Source organism: Chaetodon trifascialis, chromosome 6 (genome assembly GCF_039877785.1).
Source record: "Chaetodon trifascialis isolate fChaTrf1 chromosome 6, fChaTrf1.hap1, whole genome shotgun sequence".
In the NCBI taxonomy this organism is placed as follows: domain Eukaryota; kingdom Metazoa; phylum Chordata; class Actinopteri; order Chaetodontiformes; family Chaetodontidae; genus Chaetodon; species Chaetodon trifascialis.
The window spans coordinates 29,202,830-29,230,488 of NC_092061.1; the positions used below are offsets into that span (position 1 = coordinate 29,202,830).

General features: G+C 40.8%; 1 protein-coding gene across 1 annotated transcript in view; it reads right to left on the reverse strand.

Moving 5' to 3' along the window:
- Nucleotides 1–4,572: 4,572 nt before the first annotated feature.
- npr3 (natriuretic peptide receptor 3) overlaps nt 4,573–27,659 on the reverse strand; it is a 65,146-nt gene continuing 42,059 nt past the window's right edge. The window contains exons 4-8 of the mRNA XM_070963641.1: nt 21,387–21,522; nt 10,860–10,954; nt 9,901–10,018; nt 9,701–9,785; nt 4,573–5,395 (exon numbers count right to left, since the gene is read on the reverse strand). Of these exons, the coding sequence (XP_070819742.1) occupies nt 5,284–5,395; nt 9,701–9,785; nt 9,901–10,018; nt 10,860–10,954; nt 21,387–21,522 (546 nt within the window). The 3' untranslated portion in view covers nt 4,573–5,283. The remainder of the gene's footprint in view (nt 5,396–9,700; nt 9,786–9,900; nt 10,019–10,859; nt 10,955–21,386; nt 21,523–27,659) is intronic.

Sequence of the window (27,659 nt, forward strand, 5' to 3'; positions counted from 1 at the left end):
TTGACCGGATCTTAGATGGATTAGATGTCAATCGGATGATTGTCAATCAGGAGCATACTTGGCAGTGCTCAACCCAGGAACTGGAGAGACGTAGACCAAGACAGTGGGCATCAGGACCTCTGGGAAGCTGGGCAGCAGTGAGGATGAGGAGCTGGATAAGGTGAGGCACAACGTCGTCAGGAAACCCTATTCTTTCTTGTGGGGGGCAATCTTGGGGGCCAAATCAGGAATGGAGAAGAGATAACTGATTTTATGCAAGGGCCAGAATTGGAGCCACTGGAGGAACTCAAATTCTAAGGGAAACACATGGACTTAAATATGCTGAAAAGGGAGAACAATTGAGACATAAGTGAAAACACCGGCCCCTCTATACAACAGATCAATATCCAGATTGACTCGGCTCTGCTCACTCCCACAAAATCTGCCAGAAACTTGGGTGTCTTGGGTGATAACCAATTAACTTTTAAAGAGTATGTGACCTCTGTTGCTCGGTCATGCTGATTTGCCCTGTACAGCATCAGGAAGATCAGACCCTACCTGTCTAAGCATGCAACACAACTCCTAGTACAAGCGCTGGTACTATCACGCCTCAGCTACTGTAATTCCTTACTGGCAGGGCTCCTATCATGCTCGTTAAAACCCTTGCAGATGATACAGAATGTGGCAGCTTGCCTGGTCTTTAACCAGCCCAAATGAGCACATCTTATTCTGCTGTTGAAGCCCGCATCAAGTATAAGTCCTTGATGCTTGCCAACAAAATTGCCACCAAAACCACTCCGACCTACCTGAACTCACTCATTCAGGTTTATGCTGCTTTCCGCTCACTACGCTCTGCCCAGGAATGGTGCCTGGTATTGCCAGCTCAAAAAGGCCCTCAGTCCCCAGCTAAACTCTTTTCTTCTGAGTTACCAAACTGAGTTGAGTCCCTCTCGATCTTTAGAAGAACACCAAGCTCTTCACTGAACACCTTCTTTCTTAAAAAAATAAATAAATAAAAAAAATAAATAAAAAATATATATATATATATATATATATATATGTATGTATTACTTCATAGCACGTCTCGTAGCACCTATGTCCAGTTGCACCAGAAAGTTGCGTTAGGGCACTTACTTTTGTTGTTCTTGCCCATCTAGAACCTTGCTTGTGATGTATGAAAATCTCATATGTACATTGCTTTAGATAAAAGCGTCTGCCAAATGACAAATTGTAATTGAAAACAATCAGACAATTAGACAGGCGTGAAAGAACATGAAGTAAAGTAAAAGGTGATACATGTCGTAAACCTTTGACATAAAACAGGAAATAACAAAACAAAGAAGATCATGACACCATGAGCTGGAGTCATGGTCAAGAAGCCGTGAAGACCGAGAGATGACTTTGGACTGATATTCAAAAGCAGCTACCCTTGGAAGAAGTAAAGTTAGAAACACGCCGTAGTAGGTAGGACATGAAAGCGTGCAGATGGAGAGGGAGAGAACAGAAGAGCTTGGGATATCTTTGGATGTCCCCCGACAGTCTAATCCTATAGCAGCATAAGTAGGGGCTAGTCCAAGGCAAGCCTGAGCCAGCCCTAACTGTAAGATTTATCAAAAAGGAAAGTTTTCAGCCTACTCTTAAATATATAGACAGTGTCTGTCTCCCAGACAAAGACTGGAAGATGGTTCCACAGGAGAGGAGCTTGCTAGTTAAAGGCTTTGGCTTCCAATCTGCTTTTGGAGACTTTAGGAACCATAAGTAAGCCTGCATTCTGGGAACACAGTGTTCTAGTTGGGTAAAAAGGTACTATGAGCTCTTTAAGATAAGATGGTGCCTTACCATTTATGGCTTTGTATGTAAGGAAGAGGATTTTAAATTCTATTCAAAGTTTTACAAGGAACCAGTGCAGAATGCATCGTTTTGAGACAAGATGTGCCTGATTTTTGCAATGTTGCACCAGTGCACCCCAAACCTGCACACATAGACCTAAACATAACATAGCTGCAACTGCCTTGTGTGTGCACTGGTACACATAAACACATAATGATTTTTATATTTAAAAATTAGAACCACATTGAGAACAGGGAGTGCCTTGGGATTCCTTTGCAGTTTTACATCCTCTGGTAAGACTACTTTTTACTAGAACTGAAGACTTTACTAGACTGGTCTCCTGTATAAAACATTAATAAGACATAACCTTAACAAACTTCTTGTCATGCCAGCCTCAAAAATGGTCTTCTCTTCATCAATTATTTATTTGTTCACAGGACATATTCCCTGTAGACGGGTATTGGTTCGACAGAGTAAATGTACAATATGTACCTTTTCTGAAACAGATAATTTTATGCATTTTTTTTAGACTTCTAGCACTATCCTAAACCTCAGGTGTATATGGCAAATGAATCTCCTTGCTTGTCCACTTATTCAGTTTTGTTTTTTTTGTTTTTTTTGCTTACAGTAATAAGAAGTTACGTATCTACGTTTTTACCTTAACAACAATGGATCTTATGGATTTTAGCTGTTTGGACTACAGGGAAGGTCGTTCAGTGAACACAATCAGGTTAAATTTAGACATGTGAATTTCATGACATTTGCATTCTAGAAAGACAGAGATAGAGACATATAGATACACATACAATGTACAATTATACAGTGTCCTTCGTGTATGTTTTTCAGTGGCCAGGCTTCCATGCAAGTGTATTGCTATTGTTAACTAATGTAAGTATAACAATATTATATTCCAAATGTTTCCCTCTTCCCCTCTCTGGGAACCATCACCTTACCGTGGAGAGGTTTGTGTGCGGAGCTTTTCTGGCATTCCTGTAGAGGTTGGGGGCATCGAACCTGAGTGGGCAATGTTCAAAGCTTCCATTGCTGAAGCTGCGGTGGAGAGCTGTGGTCTAAAGGTCTTGTCTGGGACAGTGCCTAAGTAGTGACAAACTAGGGTGGTGGTCCCCTTGTTTAAAGAAGGGGACCAGAGAGCGTGTGCCAATTACAGGGGTATCACATTACTCAGCCTCCCTGGTAAAGTTTACTCCAAGGTGTTGGAAAGGAAGGTTCAGCCGATAGTCGAACCTCAGATTAAAGAGGAACAATGCGGATTCTGTCCTGGTCATGGAACAAAGGGCCAGCTCTTTATTCTCACAAGGATCTTGGAGGGGGCCTGGGAGTATGCCCATCCAGTCTACATGTGTTTTGTGGACTTGGAGAAGGCATATGACCGGGTCCCCCAGGAGATTTTGTGGGAGGTGCTGCAGGCGTATGGGGTGAGGGGGTCACTTCTCAGGGCCATCCAATCTTTATATGCCCAAAGCAAGATGTGTGTCCAGGTACTCGGCGGTAAGTCGGACTTGTTTCTGGTGAGGGTTGGCCTCCATGAGGGTTGTGCTCTGTCACCAATCCTGTTCGTGATATTCAGGGACAGGATATCAAGGTGTAGTCACGGGGAGGAGGGTCTGCAGGTCGCTCAATTGCTCATAACTTTTCAAAAATATTTTCTCACATTTTATGTATTGTTTTCTAATCTATTTCAATGGGGTTTTTTTTAATAATTATTTCTTTGTTTTTCTTTATATTTTTACTTTCTGTGTTTGTGTGTGTTGTTTGTTTGTGTGTGTGTTACTACTATGACATCATATCATAAACAAATACAATTAAGTTTCATAGAAACACTATAAGTTCTATTGATAGAAAAAACGTTAATTCTGATATTATAAATAACATGCAATAATTTAAACACGTCAAGGTCACTGCCCTACCATACCAGATATCAAGTCATTATTATAATATTTTACAGAGCTTTGAATAAAGCAAGTGAATGTGTCACTGTCTTTATTTTGCTTCTATTCAATTCAATTCAATTTTATTTGTATAGCGCCAAATCACAACAGAAGTTGTCTCAGGACACTTTCCATATAGAGCTGGTACAGACCAAGCTCTTTTATCTACAAAGAAACCAACAATTCCCCCATGAGCAAGCACTTGGCGACAGTGGCCTTCTATAAAAACCTTTACCCTCAAATACTGTATGAATAACACAACCCAAATGACCCAACCCAAAGAGTTAGCTAAATAAAACTAAAGGTCACAAATGTGTAGTGAAACACCTTTTTTCCATACTGTATATGGAAAGCATTTCACAATGCCTTTATAACTCATACATATAATCAACTATCATGAATATCACAATTTTTTTATGATTCCACTATATGATTCTAAATATTTTATAGGCGGTTTATAATTTGGAACTTATGCCTTTGCTAATGTCATTGATTAATGAATGTGTCAGTAATAATCCATTAGTAACAACACCTTTTGTGTTTATCCTCATTTAGCAGGGAGCTTGCTTTGTGTTTTAGTTCAAAAAAAGGAAAAAAAAAGGGAAAAAACTCATTATGTGTTTCTTTAACTACAATTTTGTATCTCTGGCCATCGCTTAGATCCAACCTGAGCACTCAGAAGATCAGATGATCCCCCCCCCAACACAAGTTGTTCTTATTAATGTTCCATAAAGCACTAATAATTAATTAATAAGCATCGATAAAGCATACTTTATAAAACAGGCTTTTTCGAAAAGTAGTACCACAATTTCTTATGCAGGTAGCAATTCAATTTATTAAATAGACTCATTTCTAAAGGAAAATCAGGCTATCAAAAGGCATAGAAGAGGTGTGCATTCAAGATGACATGTGACACAATGTTTCTCATTTTAAGAGCAACATATGCTCAGTTAGGAATTAGAAAATAGATTTGTATGGAATCTGCTGAATCTCAGCAAGGTTACAGTCAGATGAAAATATCAGTAGCTCAATATCAGTAGCTTATAGTCTATAGATATAGCTCTAGCCCATGTCCCTTCTTTATTGGTTAGCACTAGTTTTATCATTTCGTCAATGTTTTGCTTGGGTATTGTTGTTTACCACCATGAAAATGAGGCCAAAAGTTGACCTCACCCACCCTACTAATGCATGCTAATGCAGATACACTGTCAGTTCTGAATCATTCACAGCACAGGTAACCACAATCTGAAAATAAAATAAACAAAGTCTCAAGAAAAAAAAACAAAAAACTTAAAGAATATTATGACCAAAGCTTTCCATTCACTAAAACAATCATATACCTTTCTATACAGTAAAATCGAAGTAAGTGGTGCTTTGTCCTGAGTTATAAAAAGTTAAATTGTTAAAAAGACACAAACACAAAACATCTAACTTTTAACAGCATGGAACCACTGGCAACCACTACAAAGTCTTTGGTCACATTCAGATGTGTTATTCTATGTGAAAGGACTGCTGCTGCTGCCAATCACGCTGCTGAGAGGTTCGATCTGATGGAGTCCTCTCGCAACTGACGGTGCTTCCCAGTATCACACTCTTCACTATGTGTGCGACGCTCAATGGTAATCCTGTAGTTTTTTCTGCAGAGGAATGAAATATTATTAAAGGTAAAATCTTTTTTTCAGACTTTTCACTTTCATGATCATTCCTTTCAGTTATCTTAAAATCTTATTCAGCAAAATAGTAGAGAAATCTGTGTTGTAAAAATCCACTGTATGTCACAAAGTAACTTGTTTTATTCTGCCTTAACCTACACACATGGACTGTGCTTAAACAGCTAGCACAGTTGTTGTTTTTTTTGTTGTTGTTGTTTTAATTGTTATCATTTCATGTCTTCCTAACTGATCAGCAACTGAAAGACAAATAAAAGGGAAAATCCTGAGTGACATCGGGCCATATTTCAAGGTAAAGCAACATATTTGATAACCCATTTGATACCGTTGAGGAACAGTGAAGCTATTAACTACTGTTAGACAGCAAAATAGCAAAAGTTAATATTCAACCACACAGCTAACAGCCAATGTTAGCATTCAGTGACTTCCTAGATAACATTACCACAAATACCACGGATCTTGAACATTTATTTAGGGCTATTTATTTAGGGCTGGAAGTAAATGCACTGGATATAATATTGCTTGCAATATAACATAACATAAGGCATGACAGGCATGTCTTGACAACTTCTTCACACAAAAACTACTGTTGTGCTTGGATGCAACCTATATGAACATTACACATGGGCCTTGTGTGCATGTGACTTGCACTGTGCATGCATATGATGCTTGTGTCTCAAGCAAGTGTACATGCATAGAAAAATTTGAACATTTTTGAGGTGTCAAACATAATATGGCCTTGCAACATGTGGACACTATTGTCACTCACCAATTGCTGGTTTGGTGTGGAATAAAAACACCCTCCTGACAGCTCAATATCTTTTACTTACTTAGACTGGACACTCTTTCACGTGAACAATCGGAGTGAGCGAGAGCCGCTTTTTTTTTTTTTTTCAACTTTTTTTCTGTTTAAGCCACATGTGATTGGTCGACTATATGATGTGTGGTGGAGGGGAGGAGGGGAGGAGGGGGAGGAGCGGGGGTTACAGACACAGCGCACATGCACGTGCACGCACGCACACACACACACACACACACACACACACACACACACACACACACACACACACACACATATTGCCTTTAAAAAGCAATTTTCAACTGGCCATTCAATAAATAGGTTGTAAAAATAGAACCTGTAGTCAAGTGTCATTTGTTTATGCCGCCAAGGCACCCCAGGGAGCCTGCCCCCCCGCTCCTGAAAAAAATCGTAGAGGAAACACTGCACATGCATACAGTACTATAGCAGGCAGACTGTGTGATGGTCATCATCACCTTTCAAATCAAGGTCAAAGGTTGTTGAGCAAATCAGATGTTCAAATGCTGGCCAGGGCAAGTAAGGACAGTAAGGGTCCGCAGGCTTAGACCCCTAATGCTATACACATTAATAATAACAATAATAATAATAGTGCAAGAGAGTGGGTGCTCAGAGTTGGTGATGCAAATGTGAAATAAAAAAAGATAAGGAGAGCGTGGAAAAGGGCCTGTCTTCTGGCTCACCAACCAGTTGGCATAAATTGCCCTGTAATATCCACTTCCAACCCTGAAACCTACCATACCCAGACTGACCCCATTCCAAAGAAAAAAAATGAAAAGATGAATCTTTCACCAAGTGAAACACATTTTTAAGCCTTTTACCCACAGTCGGCATGTAAACCTTCACCTCCCTGCATCCTGGGGTCTACCATAACCTTAAATTCAAGGGAGTATAAAAGAAAATGTATGACGGCACAAACCATCCATACCGTCTCTTATTATGGGGAACATGAGATCTTTCCATAATAAGATGGAAGAGTCTAGTCTCATTTGCTTCACAGAGACTTGGCTCCATGAACTCATGCCAGACTTGCATGTTTCACAGGACAATTTTCAACTGCTGAGAGCAGACAGGAGAGCGAGGAGGAAAAGAGGAAAAGGGGGGGGCATAGCAATATTTGTGAACAACAGATGGTGTAACCCAGGCACATCAGTGTAAAAGAGCAGTGCATTCAGCCATATTATCTTCTGACAGAGTTATGGCACGTCATTGTGATAACAGTGTACATCCCCCTGCCGGCTGATGCAGCAGCAACATGCAAGCTCCTGCACACTGTGGTCTCACCGCTGCAGACATGACACCTCCAGGCCCTCCTCCTCTTCTCTAATTACTTCAATCACGCTTACCTGTCCTCCACTCTCCCCACCTTCACCCAGTAAGTTAAATGCCACACCAGAGACAATACAACACTGGACAAGTACTAAGGATGCTTGCAGTTCATCACTCGTCCCCCCTCTGGGCCGTTCCAATCACAACCTTATTCATCTGCTCCCTGCATACATACCCTTAGTGAATAAACAACCACCAACCATCAAGTACCTGAGAAGATGGTTTGAGGAGTCCAGCATGGCACTTAGGGACTGCTTTGAGACCACTTACTGGGAAGTGCTGTGCAGTCCACATGGGGAGGATACTGACAATTTGACAACTTGCATCACAGGCCAGTAGCCTTAACTTCCCACCTGATGAAGATGGTGGAAAGGATCATACTGAACCACCTCCGTCACCTGGTGAGCAGCGAGCTGGACCCCGTACAGTTTGCATATTGACCAGGCATTGGTGTGGAGAATGCAGTCATCTACCTGCTTCACAGATCCTTTCCCACCTGGAGAATACTGGAAGCACAGTGAGGGTCATGTTTCTTCACTTCTCTTGTGCTTTCAACTCAATCCAGCCATCACTGCTCAGTAGTAGACTGCAATCTTGCTGTATGGACCATCAATGACCTAACCAACAAGGCACAAAATTTGAGGCTTCGTGACTGCATGTCTGATGTGGTAGTTTGCAGCATGGTCAACAGGGGACAATGCTATCTTCTTTCCTCTTCACCCTCTACACATCAGGCTTCAGACACAACACTGACAGCTGTCAGATCCAGAAGTTCTCCAATGATAAAGCCATTATTGGGAGATAGTGGAGATGGTGATAAATTTCCACAGGGAAATGCCACAAATTGGACTGGTCATCATCCTGAGTTTGGATATTGAGATTGTGGATGTGTAGAAATACTTGGGTGTTAACCACAAACTGGACTGGACAAACACCACAGATGTTCTGTACAGGAGGAAAAAAGACTGAACAAATTTTTCAGGTGAGCTGGCTCTGTCCAGGACTGCCCTCTGGACACCACCATGGAGGTGGGACAATGTTAGTCAAGCTGACATTGATCATGGACAACCCATCTCACCCCCTGCATGAGACAGTGGGGCAGCTCCTTCAGTAACAGACTGCTGCATCCAGTATGTGAGACAGAATGCTACCGCAGGTCCTTCATCCCAACAGCTGTCACACTGTTCAATTCCAGCATCCCCCAATTCTACATCATAAACCTCCTGGTTTTTTGTTTGTTTGTTTTTTTGCATTACTGTTATCTATGCTAATTCATTCTCACATTAGCCATTACATCTGGTGAAATACCATTACATCTTGTGTAATTTTTAATTTGTTATATTAAAAATATAAATTTTTGTTTTCAACTGTGTAATAACACTGTATTTATTACCCACATTGGCAACAGTGTTTTTTAGAAACATATATACAAACAGATATACATACACTTGTGCAATTCAATGTTCTTTTCATGCAACAGTATTTCCCAAGTGCAATTTCAACAAATGGCATTGGTAGTTCTTATGGGCAGTTGTATTTTTATGTAAATTGGTATTTTTATATTCTATTCTTTTTATATTCTGTTCATAATGTTCAAATTTATTCTGTGTCCTTCATGCTATTTATCTTGACCCTTCACTTCACCTTCGCTTCACTGCACTGTTTTTTCGTTTTTAATATTGCTGGCTGTAATGACTCAATATCCTCGGAGTGGGATCAATAAAGTCTTACCATATCTTATCATACCAAACAGTCATGTTATCTTATCAAACAATAATGTCAGCTAGAAAGTGGTTGAATGCTTATGTTAGCTGTTGTCTAAAGATTGCTAACAGGTTATCAAACATTTTGTTTTACCTTGAAATATATCATTCCAAAATTTCACGATCCATTGTCTTTTCAGTTGTTTATCAATTGAGGAGCGGTGAAATAGTAACTATTTTTTATTCTATACAAGTATATGACTTGCAACCTGGAACACGGTGGTGCAAGATTATCCTTTTGACAATAGCATTTGAGCTTTCCACCCTGAGCGTGACATCAGTAGACAGTTCTTGACAGACAGTATATGAATGTGAGAATGCTGTATCAGTATAAATCACAAGGTAAATATCATCTATTGTTACCTGAAAAAGTAGAATGCTATAAGCATAGCAGCTCCCAGAACAGCTCCCACTATGACTCCAGTCAAAGCTGATACTCCTAGCCCACCTGTTTGGAAGAGCAGTTATTGTTTAAAACATTTAGCCCATCATATACACTGTAGCTAATGTAAAAATTCCAAGTCAATTTTCAGAGATTTCACTGAACATTAGTGTTCATTTACATGATTTGTCTGGTATTTCTGCATGTGTATTGTATCTTCCTCTCAGAGTGAAATGGTCAGTACTGAAGGCAGGCAGCAGCTGAAAAGTTCCATTTACACCAAAGTAGTTGGCCACCACCTGTAAATTAGCATACCATACAATCATCTAGTTAAATTTCCACAAGCATATTCACCATCTTCTGCCTGTTAGGGGAGATGTTAGCACCTTGGGGATAGTTGAAACAGATCCGCACACCAAGTAGCTCCCATTAAAAGGACTTCTATTAGCTGTGACATCCAAGTAAAAGACTCTTCCTCAGACTTATGATATACATACATTTGTATATCCACATTATATCTACAAAATGTACATAAAGAAAATCACAGTATATACAAATCATGTACCCCCAACTGTTTGTACTCTATAAAGGACTAAATAGCCATTACATATATTACCCACTCGTCGTGCCTCTATTTATCTGTTATAGGAAAAAAAGTAACACCATATGTAAAGAAGAATGTTCAAAAAGGAAGAACAAAATATACAAAATGGCAGTGTTATTGTTAGAGATGTGGCAAGGTACAGACATTGTCAAAATTAAGAGTTCACATTTAAAGAGCACAGATTATATGTCTCCCTTTCTGCATGGATGTTTGATTACCTAAATACCCACATATGTGAAAGTGGAAATTTTGTATTTTGCCTTGGAAAAGTGTGCAGCCACGGGACTGGACTTTATATTGTTTCAGATAGAAAATTTCAAAGACCTGGAGATTTGACTGATGTATGCAAATCCACATGCGTATTTGAGCAGTTGCATGAAATGGCGTTGTTGGAAATAGGGGGCAGCTGTCACTGGCATATTACATAGGTTAGGGGGCCTCTTGTATACCACTTTAATGATCTTAGGAACAGCTCTTAAGTACTGGAGCACCTTGGGGATAGATCATACCAATGTTGGAATTTTGCTTCTTCTTACCTCATACGTTCCTGCCTCAACATTGGTCATGGCCATCAAAGAGAAATCTCCATTTCTGTCACCATTGACATCTATGGATACCTGGCCAGCAATTCCTGTCAAACATCATGGAAACAATGAGAACATCATTGAGGAGTCACTTCATGTCCAATTGATAGTAAACCCTGCTTGTCAAACCTAACCCAACAGTAAGTATGAATACATTTTAAACCATGAGACGTAGGGCTATTCAACTTTGAAACTTAGTACACAGATTCAAGTGTGGGAAGAGAATTCTCAGTCTCTACTATACACCTATTTGTATCCTATTTGCAGAGGACTTGAAGGACATTCGATGACCATGAATTACCACCGATAAGACTTTGTTTTTGTGGTGGTGCAATGACAAGTGTTGGTAGTGCTTTGACAGTTAGGTATTTTCATTATCTTGAAATTACCTGTCTGTATGGTATTGTGGTGACAAGGCACAAACAGGTCGGAGGTCCATTTAAATGAAGCTGTGAAAAAGCTTATTATTGGTATTTGGTGAAAAATTGTGTTTTAGATGTTGAGAGAATTGACATCTTGGAGTCATGTCTGTGTCTGGTATAATGTTACTCTGCTGCCACTTTGGTGATTTTATCAGCAAGTGCAAACTATATATTTAGAGCAAATCATCAGCAATAAATGGATAGTGTTTGAATTATAAATAAACTATTCTGATTAAACACTCTCCAAACTGCAGATTTAAATGCTCTACTCAGTATGAAAAGCTTCTCCTTTAGTTCATTAAATTCCTGCTGCCACCTGAAGGCAGTAGATCAGATACGCTGATAATTGAGCAGCCTCTGATCAGAATCAGAATCAGCTTTTTTGGGTATGAGTAGGGTACACATATAAGGAATTTGACTCCAGTTTTTCATTGCTCTCAATGTTACCCAGATGGCCACCCACCCATAGAGTGATTCCATTCGAGATTTCTGCCTGTTAAAAGAAAGTTTTTCTCGCCACTGTCGCCAAATGGGTGTAATTATTGGGTCTCTATAAATTAAAGAGTGTGGTCTAGACTTGCTCTATATGGAAAATGTCCTGAGACAACTTTTGTCGTGATTTGGCACTGTATTAATTAAAAATGAATTGAACTGAATTTAATTGAAAAATTTAACCCACTGACAGGTGGAGGTTGTGTGAATTCAGAGTTAAGGATTTCTGGGACGATGGTGCTGAATGCTAAGCTGAGTACCACAAACAGGATCCCTACATATGTCACCAGGGAGTTAAGGCACTTCGCAGGAAGTTGTACAGTCCCCTGTTGATGGCATCATCCACTGACCTGTTTCCCAGGTAAGTAAGCAGCAGGGGTTCAAGCAGAAGGCCTGTGTTGACTTTCAGATGGACTAACAACAGTTATACAGCCTGTTCAAGGCTGGTATATTGATGTTATTCCATCTTGTTGTTCTGTATAAAAAAGCTGTGTTAAAAAAATACAGAATGGGATGGAACTGTTGTTCTGCTTTAAAGCCAGCAGTGGAGGAAGCAAAAATGATGCTGTCTGTCGATGTCTGTGTGAGGGGTGAGTGAGCTAGCAGGATGGGGCACAATACTGTTGTGTTACACATTCACTGCTGTTTGTGATTGTTTTTTTGTTTGTTTGTTTGTTTGTTTTTTTAGTTACATACTTATTCCACATATTTATCAGTTGTGAGAGCAAGAGAGACAAGCACACACACACAGTGAGAGAAGCCCCTCATCACAAAATCATGCAGGGCGATGGTCCTGTGTGATGATGATTTGTGTCTGAAGCCGCTGTTAAGCTTCTTTTGCTTATGGGACACCAAGCATACTAAAATCACACAATGGGGCCACATTATGCCACAATGTGAAAAAAAAAAAAAGTTGTTAAAGCAAAGGCAGCATAACCTGGGATCATCCTTACAGTAGTATTTCAGGGTCTCTGTTTAAAAATGGCAACTGAATAGTATTTGAGAGAGTTTTGAATTCACACAGCTCCAATAATCTGTGTGATGGTCAGCTGGTCATTACAGGCTTTCAAACATGAGGCTGACGCCTTCCTGATCTTCTGTGTATGAATGAGCTGACAAACATCCACTTCACAGATCACGGTACACGTGGGTGGTCAGTGTAGGGTTGAGGGGGTGGCAGGGGTTGAAGTTGGTGGTGTGATGTCTGAACCTGAGTGGGTGAGGCATGTGAATGTTTGGGTTAGTTTTCTGTAGCTGGTGATGTCCTGCAGGCCTCTTGACACTGAAGCAGGTTCGTTAGATCGTTAAATTCGTTAAATTTCAAGGACTGCCTTTTTTCACCTATATAATATTGCAAAAATTAGGCATATTTTGTCTCAAAATGATGCAAAAAAAACTAGTCCATGCATTCGTAACTTCCAGGCTGGATTATTGCAATTCTTTACTATCAGGCTGCCCAAATTCGTTGCTGAATATTCTCCAGTTGCTCCAGAACGCTGCAGCACGTGTTCTGACAAAAAACAGGAAGAGAGATCATATTTCTCCAATACTAGCCACTCTGCACTGGCTCCCTGTAAAGTTTAGAATAGAGTATAAAATTCTCCTCCTTACTTACAAAGCCATAAATGGTCAGGCACCTTCTTATCTTAAAGAGCTCAAAGTACCTTATTACCCCACTCGAATGCAGGTCTACTTATGGTTCCTAAAGTCTCCAAAAGCAGAACAGGAGTCAGAGCATTTAGCTATCAAGCTCCTCTTCTCTGGGACCATCTTCCAGTCTTTGTCCGGGAGGCAGTAGGGCAGTAGAGTAGAATTAAAACTTTCCTTTTTGATAAAGCTTATAGTTAGGGCTGGCTCAGGCCCCTAGTTATGCTGCTATAGGATTAGACTGTTGGGGGACCTCCAAAGATACACCGAGCTCCTCTGTCCTTCTGTCCCTCTCCATCTGCACGCTTTCATGTCCTACCACGGTGTGTTACTAACTTAGCTCCTTCCCCGGAGTCTCTGTGCTTTGTCGTATCGCAGGTTCCCATGGTCAATGACTGAATCTGGATTGTGGATTAAAGCTACGTCTCCTGCCTTGGTACTGCCTGACATCCACTGTTACTGTGACTGCATGTCTCTCTCTCTCTCTCTCTCTCTCTGACTGCATTTCTTTCTGTCTCTCTCTGTCTGTCTCACGCTCTCTCTCCTGCTCTCCCTCTCTCACCCAACCGGTCGAGGCAGATGGCCGCCCACCCAGAGCCTGGTTCTGCCCGAGGTTTCTGCCTGTTAAAAGGAAGTTTTTCCTCGCCACTGTCGCCAAGTGCTTGCTCGTGAGGGAATTGTTGGGTCTCTGTAGATAAAAGAGCTTGGTCTGTACCAGCTCTATATGGAAAGTGTCCTGAGACAACTTTTGTTGTGTTTTGGCGCTATACAAATAAAATGGAATTGAATTGAATTGAAAGTTAGCTGAAAACCTGCTTTTCAGCTTTTCAGTGTAGCTTTTCTTTGCTTCTGTACACTGAGGGCCAGACCTACTAAAGTTTTGCGTGAATAAAAACGTCTGCAAACTCATTGCACACGCAAAAATAGGTCCAAACTGATTTACTATCAGTGCAGACTAAGGGTTGCATCTTTTAAAGGTGCAAAATAGCGGTCTGCATCCAGTTAGTACATCTGCCGCCATGAATATGCAATATGGGGCGTTTACACGCCATTGTGCATTTGTTGGGAGGACAAAATGTAAATATATTAATTTAGCACTTGCAACTTGTTTTATCAAAGCTGAGAGCAATTTTGCTAATGGAAACTGCGTCTATGTATACTTAACACGTGTCAAAAGGAGGTCATGTGAACATTTTTGGAATGAACGAGGAAACACTCATTAAAACATATCGCCTATCCAGTATTGCCATTTTGGAACTGTTGCAGGAAGTGGATTTGGAGCCAGCCACAAGAAGGAGTCACACAATACCTGCAATGACATAACTCCTTGCAAGTTTACATTTTCTGGGTCATTCCAGCATACGGTGGCTATTACAGCTGGGAGCTCCTAATCCCGTTTTTCAGATGTGCTAAGTCCTAAATGCCATGTCGCACCGGATGGCCAAGTTTATTAGGTTTACACGCACTTGGCACTCATTGAATGAGACCAAACAAGACTTTTTTTGCAGTAGCTGTATTTCCCAGAGTTATAGGAGCAATTGACTGCACCCATGTACACCTTGTGCCCCTCACAGACACTGAGCATGTGTACAGAAATCGCAAACACACGCATTCATTGAATGTGTAGTGTGTTTGTGATGCCAAAGGGATCATTACCAACGTAGTGGCAAAAAATCCCGGGTCAGTACATGATTCTTTCATTCTGAGAAACAGTTTTCTGTTTTCCAAGTTGCGAGATGGCAAGTTTGGACATGGCTGGCTTGTAGCTGAGTCAATTTGTAAAATCTTTTGTAAAATAATTTATTACATTAACAACAAGAGCATGTTTCATATTGATTCATATGTTTCTTAAGGTGACAGTGCATACCCCAGAGCAAGTTCCGTTGTTTGGATTGCACTGCTGGAGCACTGCTGTACAGGCCAGAAAAATTGTCCCAGATTGTAGTGACCTGCTGCATGCTACATAACATCGCCATGCAACACAGGCTGGAGCATGATGCCATACCAGAGGAGAACGCCGACCTGCCCCCCACGTATGGAGCAACAACCGAATATTGCGGGGATGCAGACACGCAGCAATCTCATTCGAAGTCACTTCTTGTGAGCTGTTTGGTATGTGCATTTTTCTATTTTCATTCAATAATGCAGAAATACACCTATATATTCGTCTGATATATTTTACAGCTGTTTTTTTTTTTTAAATATCTGTTTTCAGCCACACATGTGGCTTAAAGATAAAATCTGATGCAGCACAGAAACTGAAAATGCAACATGTCAGTACTGTTACTCATTTTTGAAAAATCCATGACTGTGATAACAGGTAAAAGGAAACAAGTTTTGAAGAACTTTATATTAAAAATAAGTCATTTTGTGCATGTTTTTTCCCCAAATCAGTGATCACCTATGAAGTCGGCATCTAAAGGGGTAGAATCCTGATTTGATCCAGATTTGGTAGTTTTGAAGAAGTGGATTGACAGATTTAAGCAAAAAAAAAAAAAAAAAAAGTTATATATATATACATATATTTCTTATTTATTTTTTTTTACAGCTGTATGCTTTAGTGGCTCAAACCACACTAGGGTAGCAAGTTTGCCAAAGCTGCATCATTGACTTTTAGAAAAATTCAAAATCATATTTAAAAAAATTGCATTAAAGTAAGAAATCTCCCTAAAAACCATTCAATTTGCTGAAACACAGTAAAAGTTATGGCCAAAAAAACGGACGAAAATATCCCCAACAACACATGGGTATTTTGTAGATTGGAATGCAAATGCAAGACCGTTCCCTCTGGTTAGTATGACCCAACAAACTGAAGAGCAGAGCATTGCAAAGTTAAGCAAATCAACATTTATTGAAAAAAAGATGATTGACATTACTTTCTAAATTCCAAACATTATCAAGGAAATGCTCATTACCGTCTAATTATGTTAGGCCCTGCAAAATCACATTAAAGAAGAAGAATAGTACTTTTTATTATCACATCACACATCATGTTGCACACTACATGCTTCATGCCATGCTTCCTGTGAAATTAATTCCTCCGCATTTGAACCATCCTTCCTCCACGGCAGACCAGGAGCAGTGGGCTGCCAGCCGACAGCAGCGCCTGGGGACCCAACGCTCTTTGTCACCATTAGTCAGGTGGTGATCTTCTTGCATGTTTTTAGTGGGGGTATTTTATGAAGGATACCCCAGGTGAGCACAGGGAGAACATGCAAACTCCACGCAGAAAACCCCCTTTTCCTTAAGCAGCAGGCACTGAAGGCATGGTGGAGGACACACCACCAGCGCCCACAGCGGGATTCGAACTGGGACCTTCTAGCTGTGAGGCGACAGTGTTACCACTTGTTCCACCGTGCCACCAAAGATACATTGTTTCAGTCAGAAAATGTATTAGGCTGTAGTTCTAAAATTTTTGGTACCGCACGTGCCAACGATGACGGCGCTTACATCTTCCGTGCAATTGTCTGAAGGGCTGTAGACTGTTTCTTTTGTTCCTGCAGCAACTCCAGATCAATGTCCTCTGGGCCCTTTCGAGGGTCTGCAGGGGTGGCAGCTGCTCTGGGGGAATTTGAGGGGGGATGGCTGGACTTCTGATGAAGATTCTACGTGTAAAAAAGAAATGGTTTTTATTAGGGTTTTGGATTTGACTTGAAAGACAGCAAAATGTAACCACAGGAGGTATATTCATTTTTCCCTTACTAAATAAATATCTTTTCAGAAAAAAGTCTGTTTGTACAGTATTATTGTGCACCTACCTTGTTCTGCTGTTTGGTCCAGTGTGTCATACAGTACCTGGCAATTCCAGTGACTTGCTGCTGCAGAACATCAACTGCACCTGTTCCTCAATGCTGGTCAATACCTCCACCTGTTTTATTTGCAGAAGTTTTATTGTACGCCAATTTTTCTTTTTTCGTCTTCTGATATCTTGATATCTTCTTTTTACTTCATCCACTGTTCGCATCGTTTTGCCAACAGCATTTACTTTTTCACAAATTTCTTCCCATATAGCGTTCCTTTGTCCGACAGTCTGTCGTAGCACATTTAAGAGTTTATTGGCTTCATCTACCAACACCTCTAATTACATAGGGTCGAATTTCACTTTGCGCATTCTTCTCTCCAAACTCGCCATGCTGCAAACCATGAAACACGCAAAGGTGCCTCCAACACGTTTGCACCTGTTGACATTTATGCAATCACTCTTAGTAAATCACCCGCAAACCGTGGTTCAGCCCCACGTGCAAAATTCTAGATTGCACAAGCAAATTAGTACACGCAAATTGGGATCTTAATAGATCCGGCCCTGAATGTGCACTTGGTCGAGAACAGTGAGTAGGGAGTTGGGTGTTGTGCTTCATGGAAGTTATCTGATCAGCTAGGTGTTGTAATGACTCACTAATACAGGCCTAAGATGGGAAAACTGCCCAGAAAAAACAAAGAAATCTCGGTAAATGAAACAGAATAGTGTCAATGAAAACAGTAAGGACTGCATGTTATCCTTATCACTGTTATATTTGAACATTTATATTTGTTATTGTAAAAATAGATTCCTCTTCCCCTTGTTTCCCATGATAGCTCCATTATGTGGTCTGCTCTTAGGGGTTGGGAGAGAGGCAGATGTTGTATACTGTCTGCAATGTGCTCACCAAGCCAGGTTTCGGTGAAGCAGGGTAGTAGATCTGGAAAAACTTTTTCTACCATACATGCTGTTGGGTACAAAGTAAAAAGTGCAATATTTTCAGAAATGCAGTAAGATGTTAAATGGTGGGGAAGGTATAAAGTAACATCAAATGCAAATAAGTAAATGCTTACTTACTGTACATTCCATGTCATCATAATACTTGGCACAACAATGGCAATATAAAAAAACAGTGAGAGGTTTTGCACAGCCTGTGATATTATGAAATTATATTCAACAGGGAACTCAGCTTAGGGGCACAGCTTAACATAATCAAAATATTCATCCAGTACAGTTACAAAAGCAAAATTTTTCTTACTTGCCATGACTGAAAAAGTAATGTAACAGAATGAATAAATTTCATAAACCACGTGAAGATAGTGGATGCTCGGTTTGGATAATGGATGCATAGCTTCGCGGTGTAACACAGGCTATGCTTGACTCCTTCATCATGCAGTGCCTGAATCATGTCCCGAAAGGCACAATGCTGAAACAAAACACCTGGTTATTAATCCAGGAGGATGACCGTAGTCTTCCTCCTTCCCCCTTGTATTCCAGGGGTTGCCATTGGCCGTGGCAAAGTTTCAGCTTTGGGAAGTGCTCTGTTGCAAGCAACTTCGGGATGAATTTATAAATGAATTCAGTTGGTTTATCTTCTTCTCCTGTGGGTATCCCCAGAATCTTAATGTTGTATCTACAGGAGCAAGCTTTCAGGCTGAACATTCAAGTTTGTAGCTAGTTGCTGAATTTTCCAAAGTCAAAACACTTGCTTTTGAGATTGTGAGTGTGTGAGTCATGGTTATTTAAACTTGCTCTTGTAAGGTCAGAAGTGACTAGAAAAAATGTGTTCATTTATTCCACAAAAAGTGTTTCTGACATCTTGCAAAGTTCTTTACACTTGGCAAGGCACATCTGCATTGACCAGTTTTGTCTGTTAGTATGTTGGCCAGTGAGAAGCTGTTAGTTACCTTTGGTATGTTTTACTTTTTGATGTGATAAGTGCAGGGTGGAAATTCAGTGATCAAGCTTTTTTTTTTTTTTTTTTTTTTTGTGAATGTTATGTTGTGAATTTCTGTTCCAGCCATAGTTGGACAAGAAAACTAAGAAGTTTCAATCATGCTTTGGGTAATGCAAACAGGAAGTTTAATACTGCCATGAAGTGAGTAGCCGTAGGTTCGTCCAAGATGAGCTGCACCTTGCCTGGAAAGTGGTTTATAGCAGGCTGTGGCAGAGGGGGCATTGACAAAAACAGCTTTCACAGTCTCGACAAGAAATCACAGAAACAGTCACAGCCCGTTAGATCAAATCCAACTTAATGAAATACTATGAGAGTAATCTCTTCGGTCTGTCTCCAATAACTATTCAATTCAATTCAATTTTATTTGTATAGCGCCAAATCACAACAGAAGTTGTCTCAGGACGCTTTCCATACAGAGCTGGTTCAGGCCGAGCTCTTTTATCTACAGAGACCCAACAATTCCCTCATGAGCAAGCACTTGACGACAGTGGCGAGGAAAAACTTCCTTTTAACAGGCAGAAACCTCAGGCAGAACCAGGCTCTGGGTGGGCGGCCATCTGCCTCGACCGGTTGGGTTAGAGAGGGAGAGCAAGAGAGAGAGAGTGAGACAGAAATGCAGTCAGAGAGAGAGAGAGATTGAGAGAGAGAGACAGAGAGAGAGAGAGAGAGGGAGAGAGAGAGAGAGAGGCAGGCAGACATGCAGTCACAGTAACAGTGACAGTGGATGTAACTGTTCCCACAGTTGGGTTCTTCTGTATGACAGGGACTATTAAAATGCTATAAAGGCTTTCTGTGATCTTCATGGTTTGACCTTCATATCGATAATTTTACATAAAAATTTAGATGGGCAAGAATTCTTATGCCAGCATTTCAATTTGCAGCTGTAACACTAGTAGCCCAAGCTTGACTGCTGGGCCTGCGCCTCTTAAATTAAAAAGAAAAAATCAAAACATTACATAGTCAACACAAATGGCACAAACTCAAACTGAAGTTTTGCAGTTGGTGTGAAGAGCAAGTGCAGTGCCTGGGCCTTATGTGTGTCTATTTTGACACATATAAGTATTTGAAACATGACACTTTGTGGCTTGAACAGGAATTTTTAACTGTTAATGCTGAATGACAGCGGTATGGTTCTGTGTCATATCTAAGTAGGTATTAAACCTTGCGCGCATGACATTGAGAGTATTGACTGTATTGATGTTTCATTTTCCAAACAGTTTACACACCTGGTATTTACACCTTGAGATGATGGTTTTAAAGGAACTTGACTCTTACAAGATTTGCGATGGTATATTATTTTCAGTATATCTGAAATAACTCTACTTATATGTTGTGTAATTTTCACAATAGGAACGTTGATAGTATAATAATAATAATAATAATAATAATAATAATAATAATAATAATTAGTGCTGTCAATCGATTAAAATATTTCATCGCGATTAATCGCACAAATGTCATAGTTAACTCGCAATTAATCACAAATTAATCTCACATTTTTATCTATTCTAAATGTCCCATTAATTATCATTTTAATACTGTTATCAACATGGAAAAGTGGATAGGCTTGCTTTGTGCAAATGTTTTTTATTGAAAACAACAACGTGTAGTGTTATATTTCACACTAACATTCTCATTTTGAGCAGTCATTCACATTTGAATGCATCAAATCTCACACACTGTCACACTTTTAACATATTTATTTATTCACCAGAGGCTTATCAACGCAGCCTCTTATTTCTCTCCAGAAAGAATGAACATTACTTGGCTATGTCTGCAGTAAGCTTGTTTTTAGTTGCGGTATCCATATGCCTCTGTCCAAACTTTGGTCTTGTCAGTCGACCCATCTGGCAACTTTTTGAAACTAAACTTTCCATTCAGAATCTTGTTCGCATCCATTTCGGCTCTTCGTGCTTGACATCCGCCTACACTTTCACAGCTAGCGAGCAGGTGAGACCAAAACATGCGTGGGACGTGTCTATTGTTTTGTTTCCGGTTTACAATCGGATCCTGTAGATTTTGTAACGTTACTAGCAGTGGCCACAGCTTATAAAAAACTACAAGTTCACTAGGTCACAAAGAACGTTAATCGCGCAATAAAAAAAATGACGCTGTTAAAATTGATTTGCGTTAACGCCTTAATAACGCGATATTTTTGATGGCACTAATAATAATAATGGTGAGGCAGTCATTACTGATTCACACTGAGCTGTTTGTTTTACCTTCAAAAGTCCTGTTCCACATGCGTGAGGTGATTTCTGTTCCGTTCTTCTTACTGTGTCCGTTTTTCATGGCTTCATGCAAGGCAATAGCATACAGCAACATGGCATCATGGAATCCCTCAACAAACATGTTGACCTGAAATAGAACATATAGCCATAAAGAGATTGATTATACCATACCTGCCACCTTCTCACTGAAATTCAACCACATAATGCACAACAGTCACAATGTCTTCTTAAGACAATTTTTACACTGTGCAAAGAATTGATACCTTGATTACAGTAAAGCAATTAGATGGACAAGGCTTGGCCATCTAATTTTCAAAGGCCCTCCCAGAAGAAATGAATATTTCAAAATCATTTTTGTTATTTAAATATTATCTTCGTGAAATATTAATTGTTATTATGATTATTTGAAAGAGGTTCTTTGACCATATTAAAGTAGCTATCCACATAAGGCTATGTATGTTATCAAGTTTGCCCTCTGCTCACTCACCATTTCAGCTTAATTGGTATTGAAACTGTAGACAGATTAACTTTTTTTTGTTTGTTTTTGTTTGCTTTTATAAGAAAGTATTATTCTTTACATCATAGTTTAACTAGCTGCTCTATCTATCTATGTATAAAAAAAAATAAAAATAAAAATTCCCCCCTCACTCAAAGGGGGTTGGTGTGTGTCTTTTTCCTCAAGTTCAGGTCCTCACCAGAGGCCTGGGAGTTTGAGGGCTCTGTGCATTATCTTTATCCCTCTTCTGGACAGGGATTTCTCCCTCAGTCCACTTAGTATACAGTCTCAAGGTGCTGGACTTGGGATGAAACCCTCCATGCACTGTAAGGAGCTTCCTTGTCTTGATATCCGTCGCTTCTATCTCCTCCTGGCCAGCTGATTATACTAGTGGGCTATCTGATGACTGGCAGTGTGTATGTGTTGATAGTGCAGACCTTGTTCTTTCTCATTCAGTTGACTTTTCAGGATCTGCCTTCCTCCTAAGTTTTGTGACTGACTTCCTTGCAGCCTCTTCGTGGTTCCCATTTGTCTTTGGTATCCCAAGGTATTTGTAGTTGTCCTGAACATCTGCAATGCTCTCTTCTGGTCATTCAACCCCGTCGGTTCTGATCTTCCCTCTCTTTGATACCATACACCCACTTTTATCTTGTCTGAATGACATCGCAGTGTTGTTGCTGTAGAGCACAGGTGTCAAACTCATTCCACAAAGGGCCAAGTGGCTGAAGATTTTCTTTCCAACCAAGCAGCAGCACACCGGACTTGACTCATTTCATTAGCTGATCTCAGTCTTCAGACAGCTGATTGGTCAGACTGCGTGCTCTTGATTGGTTGGAGGAAAAACCTGCAGCCACACGGCCCTTTGTGAAATGAGTTTGACACGTCTGGGAGTCTGGGATCTGGGAGTCGATGTCTCACTCATTCCTGGCATACAGCTTGATGCAGAGCAGGTGGCTGATGGTGGTTCCGCTTTGATATTGCTCCTTCAAGCAGACTTTGAGAGGGTACTTCATCACTCGGGTCCAGGGGTGCTTTAGCCATGACCCTCAATCAGGTCCAGTTGCCATCATGTTAAGTGTGTCAGTTGCTGGGGTTTGGCACCCAATCTTGGAGTGTGAGGAGAATGATTGTACCTCCACTCTGACATGTCATACTGGCTCCCCCTTGCCATATCATTGATGCTGTACCTCATCAATTTCTACCTATGATAGCAATTTGGAATATTGGAGCAACCCACATCCTCTTCATGTACCCCCTCCCTCTAGGGTTACTTGTCTGGTAGCAAGAATTTTTCTGCTGTACATGTAGTTCCAGTAGCCTGGGACTCTGGTTCCCCAACGCCTGACATGGACCTTGTTGAACCAGGAGACGTCTTAGCCTGTATGACTCTTGAAGTTACGGCTTCACTAATACTGAGGTAGGCAAGCTGCATTAAGGACCTTGCCAAAGGGTCTTCAATGGATACCTGAGCTCTGACTGGGATTCATTTTTAAAGCTGCATTTCACTTGTTTCTGACTTTGCCTTCACACATAGACAATAAAACTAGTTTTTCCTGTTTGTATTTAGTAAGGGATAGGGAGAAGGTGGAATGTCAGGGTGGGAGGAAGGTAGTCACCTGCAGTCAGAGGACATAAATAGACCTCCAAACAACTGTTCTTCTTGTAAATACAGACAGTGTTGACACCCTCCAAACCAAAATATTGTCCATGGAGTAAATTCATTGTTCTGAGGCAACAGAGGAAGAAAACCTCTGCTGGAATGCGTAAGCAAACATGCACAGGGGTTGTTGAGAAATGCATGGTTGCTTCTTTCTTGAATACTTTGAGCTTACTTTCTGAGTTGCATCAGCCAGTGAGTTAGCTCGTTGCTAGGATCTACAAAATGCATTACTGAGATTTAAGAGATGTGTGTGCAATAGCTCGTCTGCACAGAACTACAGACATGTTTCACATCAATGAAATAATGCATTCCCTCAAGTGTCTGCCCGTTTCCTGTCATCGTTTCCTATTTTCACACTCTCCCATGGGAGTCTCTTACCCAATGCACTCCATAGCCCTAATCCCACAAACTAACATCAAACACAGTGACAATCACAACGTGCCATAAAACCACCTCTATCATGTCAGTACCTAACCATTCAACTAAAGCAAACTTTAATGACTTTTCCCTGTTACACTCACCCCCAGCATCATGAAGTGCTTCAAGAGGCTGGTCCTAACTCATCTCAAAACCTGCCTACCACCCACAATGGACCTCCTTCCAATTTGTCTCCTGCTAGAACAGAAGTACAGAGGATGCCATCTCCAATGCATGATACTCAATCCTCTCTGCAACACTAACACTTATGTGAGACTGCTGTTCATCGACTTTAGTTCAGCATAAAACACTATGATCCCCTGCAAACTGATCACCAAACTCAGTGACCTGGTGACCCACACCTCCCTCCTTAATTGGATACTGGACTTTTAACCAACAGACCCCAGTCTGTTAGGATAGGCAACCACACCTCCTTAACCCTCACCCTGAATACCAGCTTCTCACAGGGCTGAGTCCTCCTCTACTCCCTCCCCTACAACTGCAGGCTTGCACATGCTTCCAACATGTATGCAGATGACTAGAGAGGGGTTGGCCTCATCAGTGATAATTTTAAGTCAGCCCACAGGGAAGAGGTCCAGCACTCTGGTCAGAAAGGATCACCAGCATCTCTTCTTCCTGAAGAGACCAAAAGAGGGTCCATCTCTCTGAAGGTTGCACAAATTAAGCAACATTCATGAAGGCTTGAGAGGAATTGGAAGAATTTTGTTTTGAATGACACAAGCATGTCTTAAGTACATTAAGACCTGGATGACCGCCAACTTTGTGTTACTAAATATGGACAAAGCTGAAGTTAAAGTAGTTAGCCATAAACAACCTAGAAACTCAATATCTAATGATATATCTACTCTGCTTGGCAGTGCACTGGGTTCCAGCACCCATTGTAAGTAGTCTAGGAGTTATGATTGACTAGGATATAACCTTATGCTCCCATGTAAAACAAATTTCAAGGACTGCCTGTTTTTACCAATGTAACATTGTAAACTCAGGCATATCCAGTCTCAAAATGATGCATTCGTTTGTTACTTCCAAGCTGTATTATTGCAATTCTTTTCTATCAGGCTGCCCTAGTATGTCACTAAAGACTCCCCAGATGATCCAGTACACTGCGCCATGTGTTCTGACAAAAACTGGGAAAAGAGATCATATTTCTTCCATAAAAGCCTCTCTGCACTAGCTCCCTGCAAAATCTCGAATATAATTTAAAATCCTTCTCCTTAAGTACAAAGCTCTCAATGGTCAGGCGCCATCTTATTTTAAAGAGCTCGTACTAGCAGTATCTTTAAAGTAGCTGTGATAAAACCGCTACTGAAAAAGCCTACTCTTGATCCACGGGTTTTAGCCAACTATAGACCGATATCCAACCTTCCCTTTCTCTCAAAAACTCTTGAGAAAGCAGTTGCCAATCAGCTGTGCGACTTTCTAAACAATAATAGTTTATTCGAGGATTTCCAGTCAGGATTTAGAGTGCATCATAGCACAGAGACAGCACTGGTTAAAGTTACAAATGACCTTCTAATTGCATCTGATAAAGGATTTGTCTCTGTACTAGTCTTATTGGATCTTAGTGCTGCATTTGACACCATTGACCATGGCATCCTATTGCAGACACTGGAACATTTCATTGGCATTAAGGGAACTGCGCTAAGCTGGTTTAAATCCTACTTGTCAGATCGCTCTCAGTTTGTACGCGTTAATGATGACTCCTCTGTGCTCACTAAAGTCAGCTATGGAGTTCCGCAGGGTTCTGTGCTTGGACCAATTCTATTCACCTTATATATGCTTCCTTCCTATCAGGAAGCACTCAATAAATTTTCATTGCTATGCAGATGATACCCAGCTATATTTATCAATGAAGCCGGAAGAAACCAGTCAGTTAACTAGACTACAAGCATGTCTTCATGACATAAAGACCTGGATGACCTGCAATTTTCTGATGCTAAACTCGGACAAAACTGAAGTTATAGTAGTAGGCCCTAAACATCTTAAAAAGTCACTTTCTGATGACATAGCAGCTATGGATGGCATTGCGCTGGCCTCCAGCACCACTGTAAAGAATCTGGGAGTCATCTTTGACCAAGACATGTCCTTTCACTCCCATGTAAAACAAATTTCAAGGACTGCCTTTTTTCACCTACGTAATATTGCAAAAATCAGGCATATTTTGTCTCAAAATGATGCAGAAAAACTAGTCCATGCATTCATAACTTCCAGGCTGGATTATTGCAATTCCTTACTATCAGGCTGCCCAAATTCGTTGCTGAATATTCTCCAGTTGCTCCAGAATGCTGCAGCACGTGTTATGACAAAAACCAGGAAGCGAGATCATATTTCTCCAATACTCGCCACTTTGCACTGGCTCCCTGTAAAGTTTAGAATAGAGTTTAAAATTCTCCTCCTTACTTACAAAGCCATAAATGGCCAGCCACCTTCTTATCTTAAAGAGCTCATAGTACCTTATTGCCCCACTCGAACACTGCATTCCCAGAATGCAGGTCTACTTATGGTTCCTAAAGTCTCAAAAAGCAGAACAGGAGTCAGAGCATTTAGCTATCAAGCTCCTCTCCTGTGGAACCATCTTCCAGTCTTTGTCCGGGAGGCAGACACTGTCTCTACATTTAAGAGTAGGCTTAAAACTTTCCTTTTTGATAAAGCTTATAGTTAGGGCTGGCTCAGGCTTGTCCTGGACCAGCCCCTAGTTATGCTGCTATAGGATTAGACTGTCGGGGGACATCCAAAGATACACCGAGCTCCTCTGTCCTTCTGTCCCTCTCCATCCGCACGCTCTCATGTCCTACCACGGCGTGTTACTAACTTAGCTCCTTCCCCAGAGTCTCTGTGCTTTGTCGTCTTGCAGGTTCCCATGGACAGTGGCTGAATCTGGATTGTGGATTTCAGCTGCGTCTCCTGCCTTGGCCCTGCCTGACATCCACTGCAACTGCTACTGCTATTATTACATCCACTGTCACTGTTACTGTGATTGCATGTCTGTCTCTCTGTCTCTCTCTCTCTCTCTCTGACTGCATTTCTGTCTGTCTGTCTGTCTGTCTGTCTGTCTGTCTGTCTGTCTGTCTGTCTGTCTCACTCTCCCTCTCTTGCTCTTCCTCTCTTACCCAACCGGTCGAGGCAGATGGTCGCCCACCCAGAGTCTGGTTCTGCTCGAGGTTTCTGCCTGTTAAAAGGAAGTTTTTCCTCGCCACTGTCGCCAAGTGCTTGCTCATGGGGGAATTGTTGGTTTCTTTGTAGATAAAAGAGCTTGGTCTGTACCAGCTCTATATGGAAAGTGTCCTGAGACAACTTCTGTTGTGATTTGGCGCTATACAAATAAATAAAATTGAATTGAATTGAATTGAATTGAATTATCCCACTAGAACACTACATTCTCAGAATGCAGCCTTACCTGTGGTTCCTAAAGTCTCAGAATGGGAGCCAGAGCCTTCAGCTATCGAGTTCCTCTGCTCTGGAAACACATTCTAGTCTTGAATCCGTAGGCAGACTTCTTATAATAATTACAAAATGTAATTTCCTAATTCTCTCTTTAATGATATATCTTCAGGTGCAGGTGCAGTGGTTGCTTCTTTTTAGGCATATTCCACACAACACATGGTTTGCACTGGCATGCAGAAAAAAAAAAGGAAATATACTGCAAAAAAATATGATTGTCATATAAATG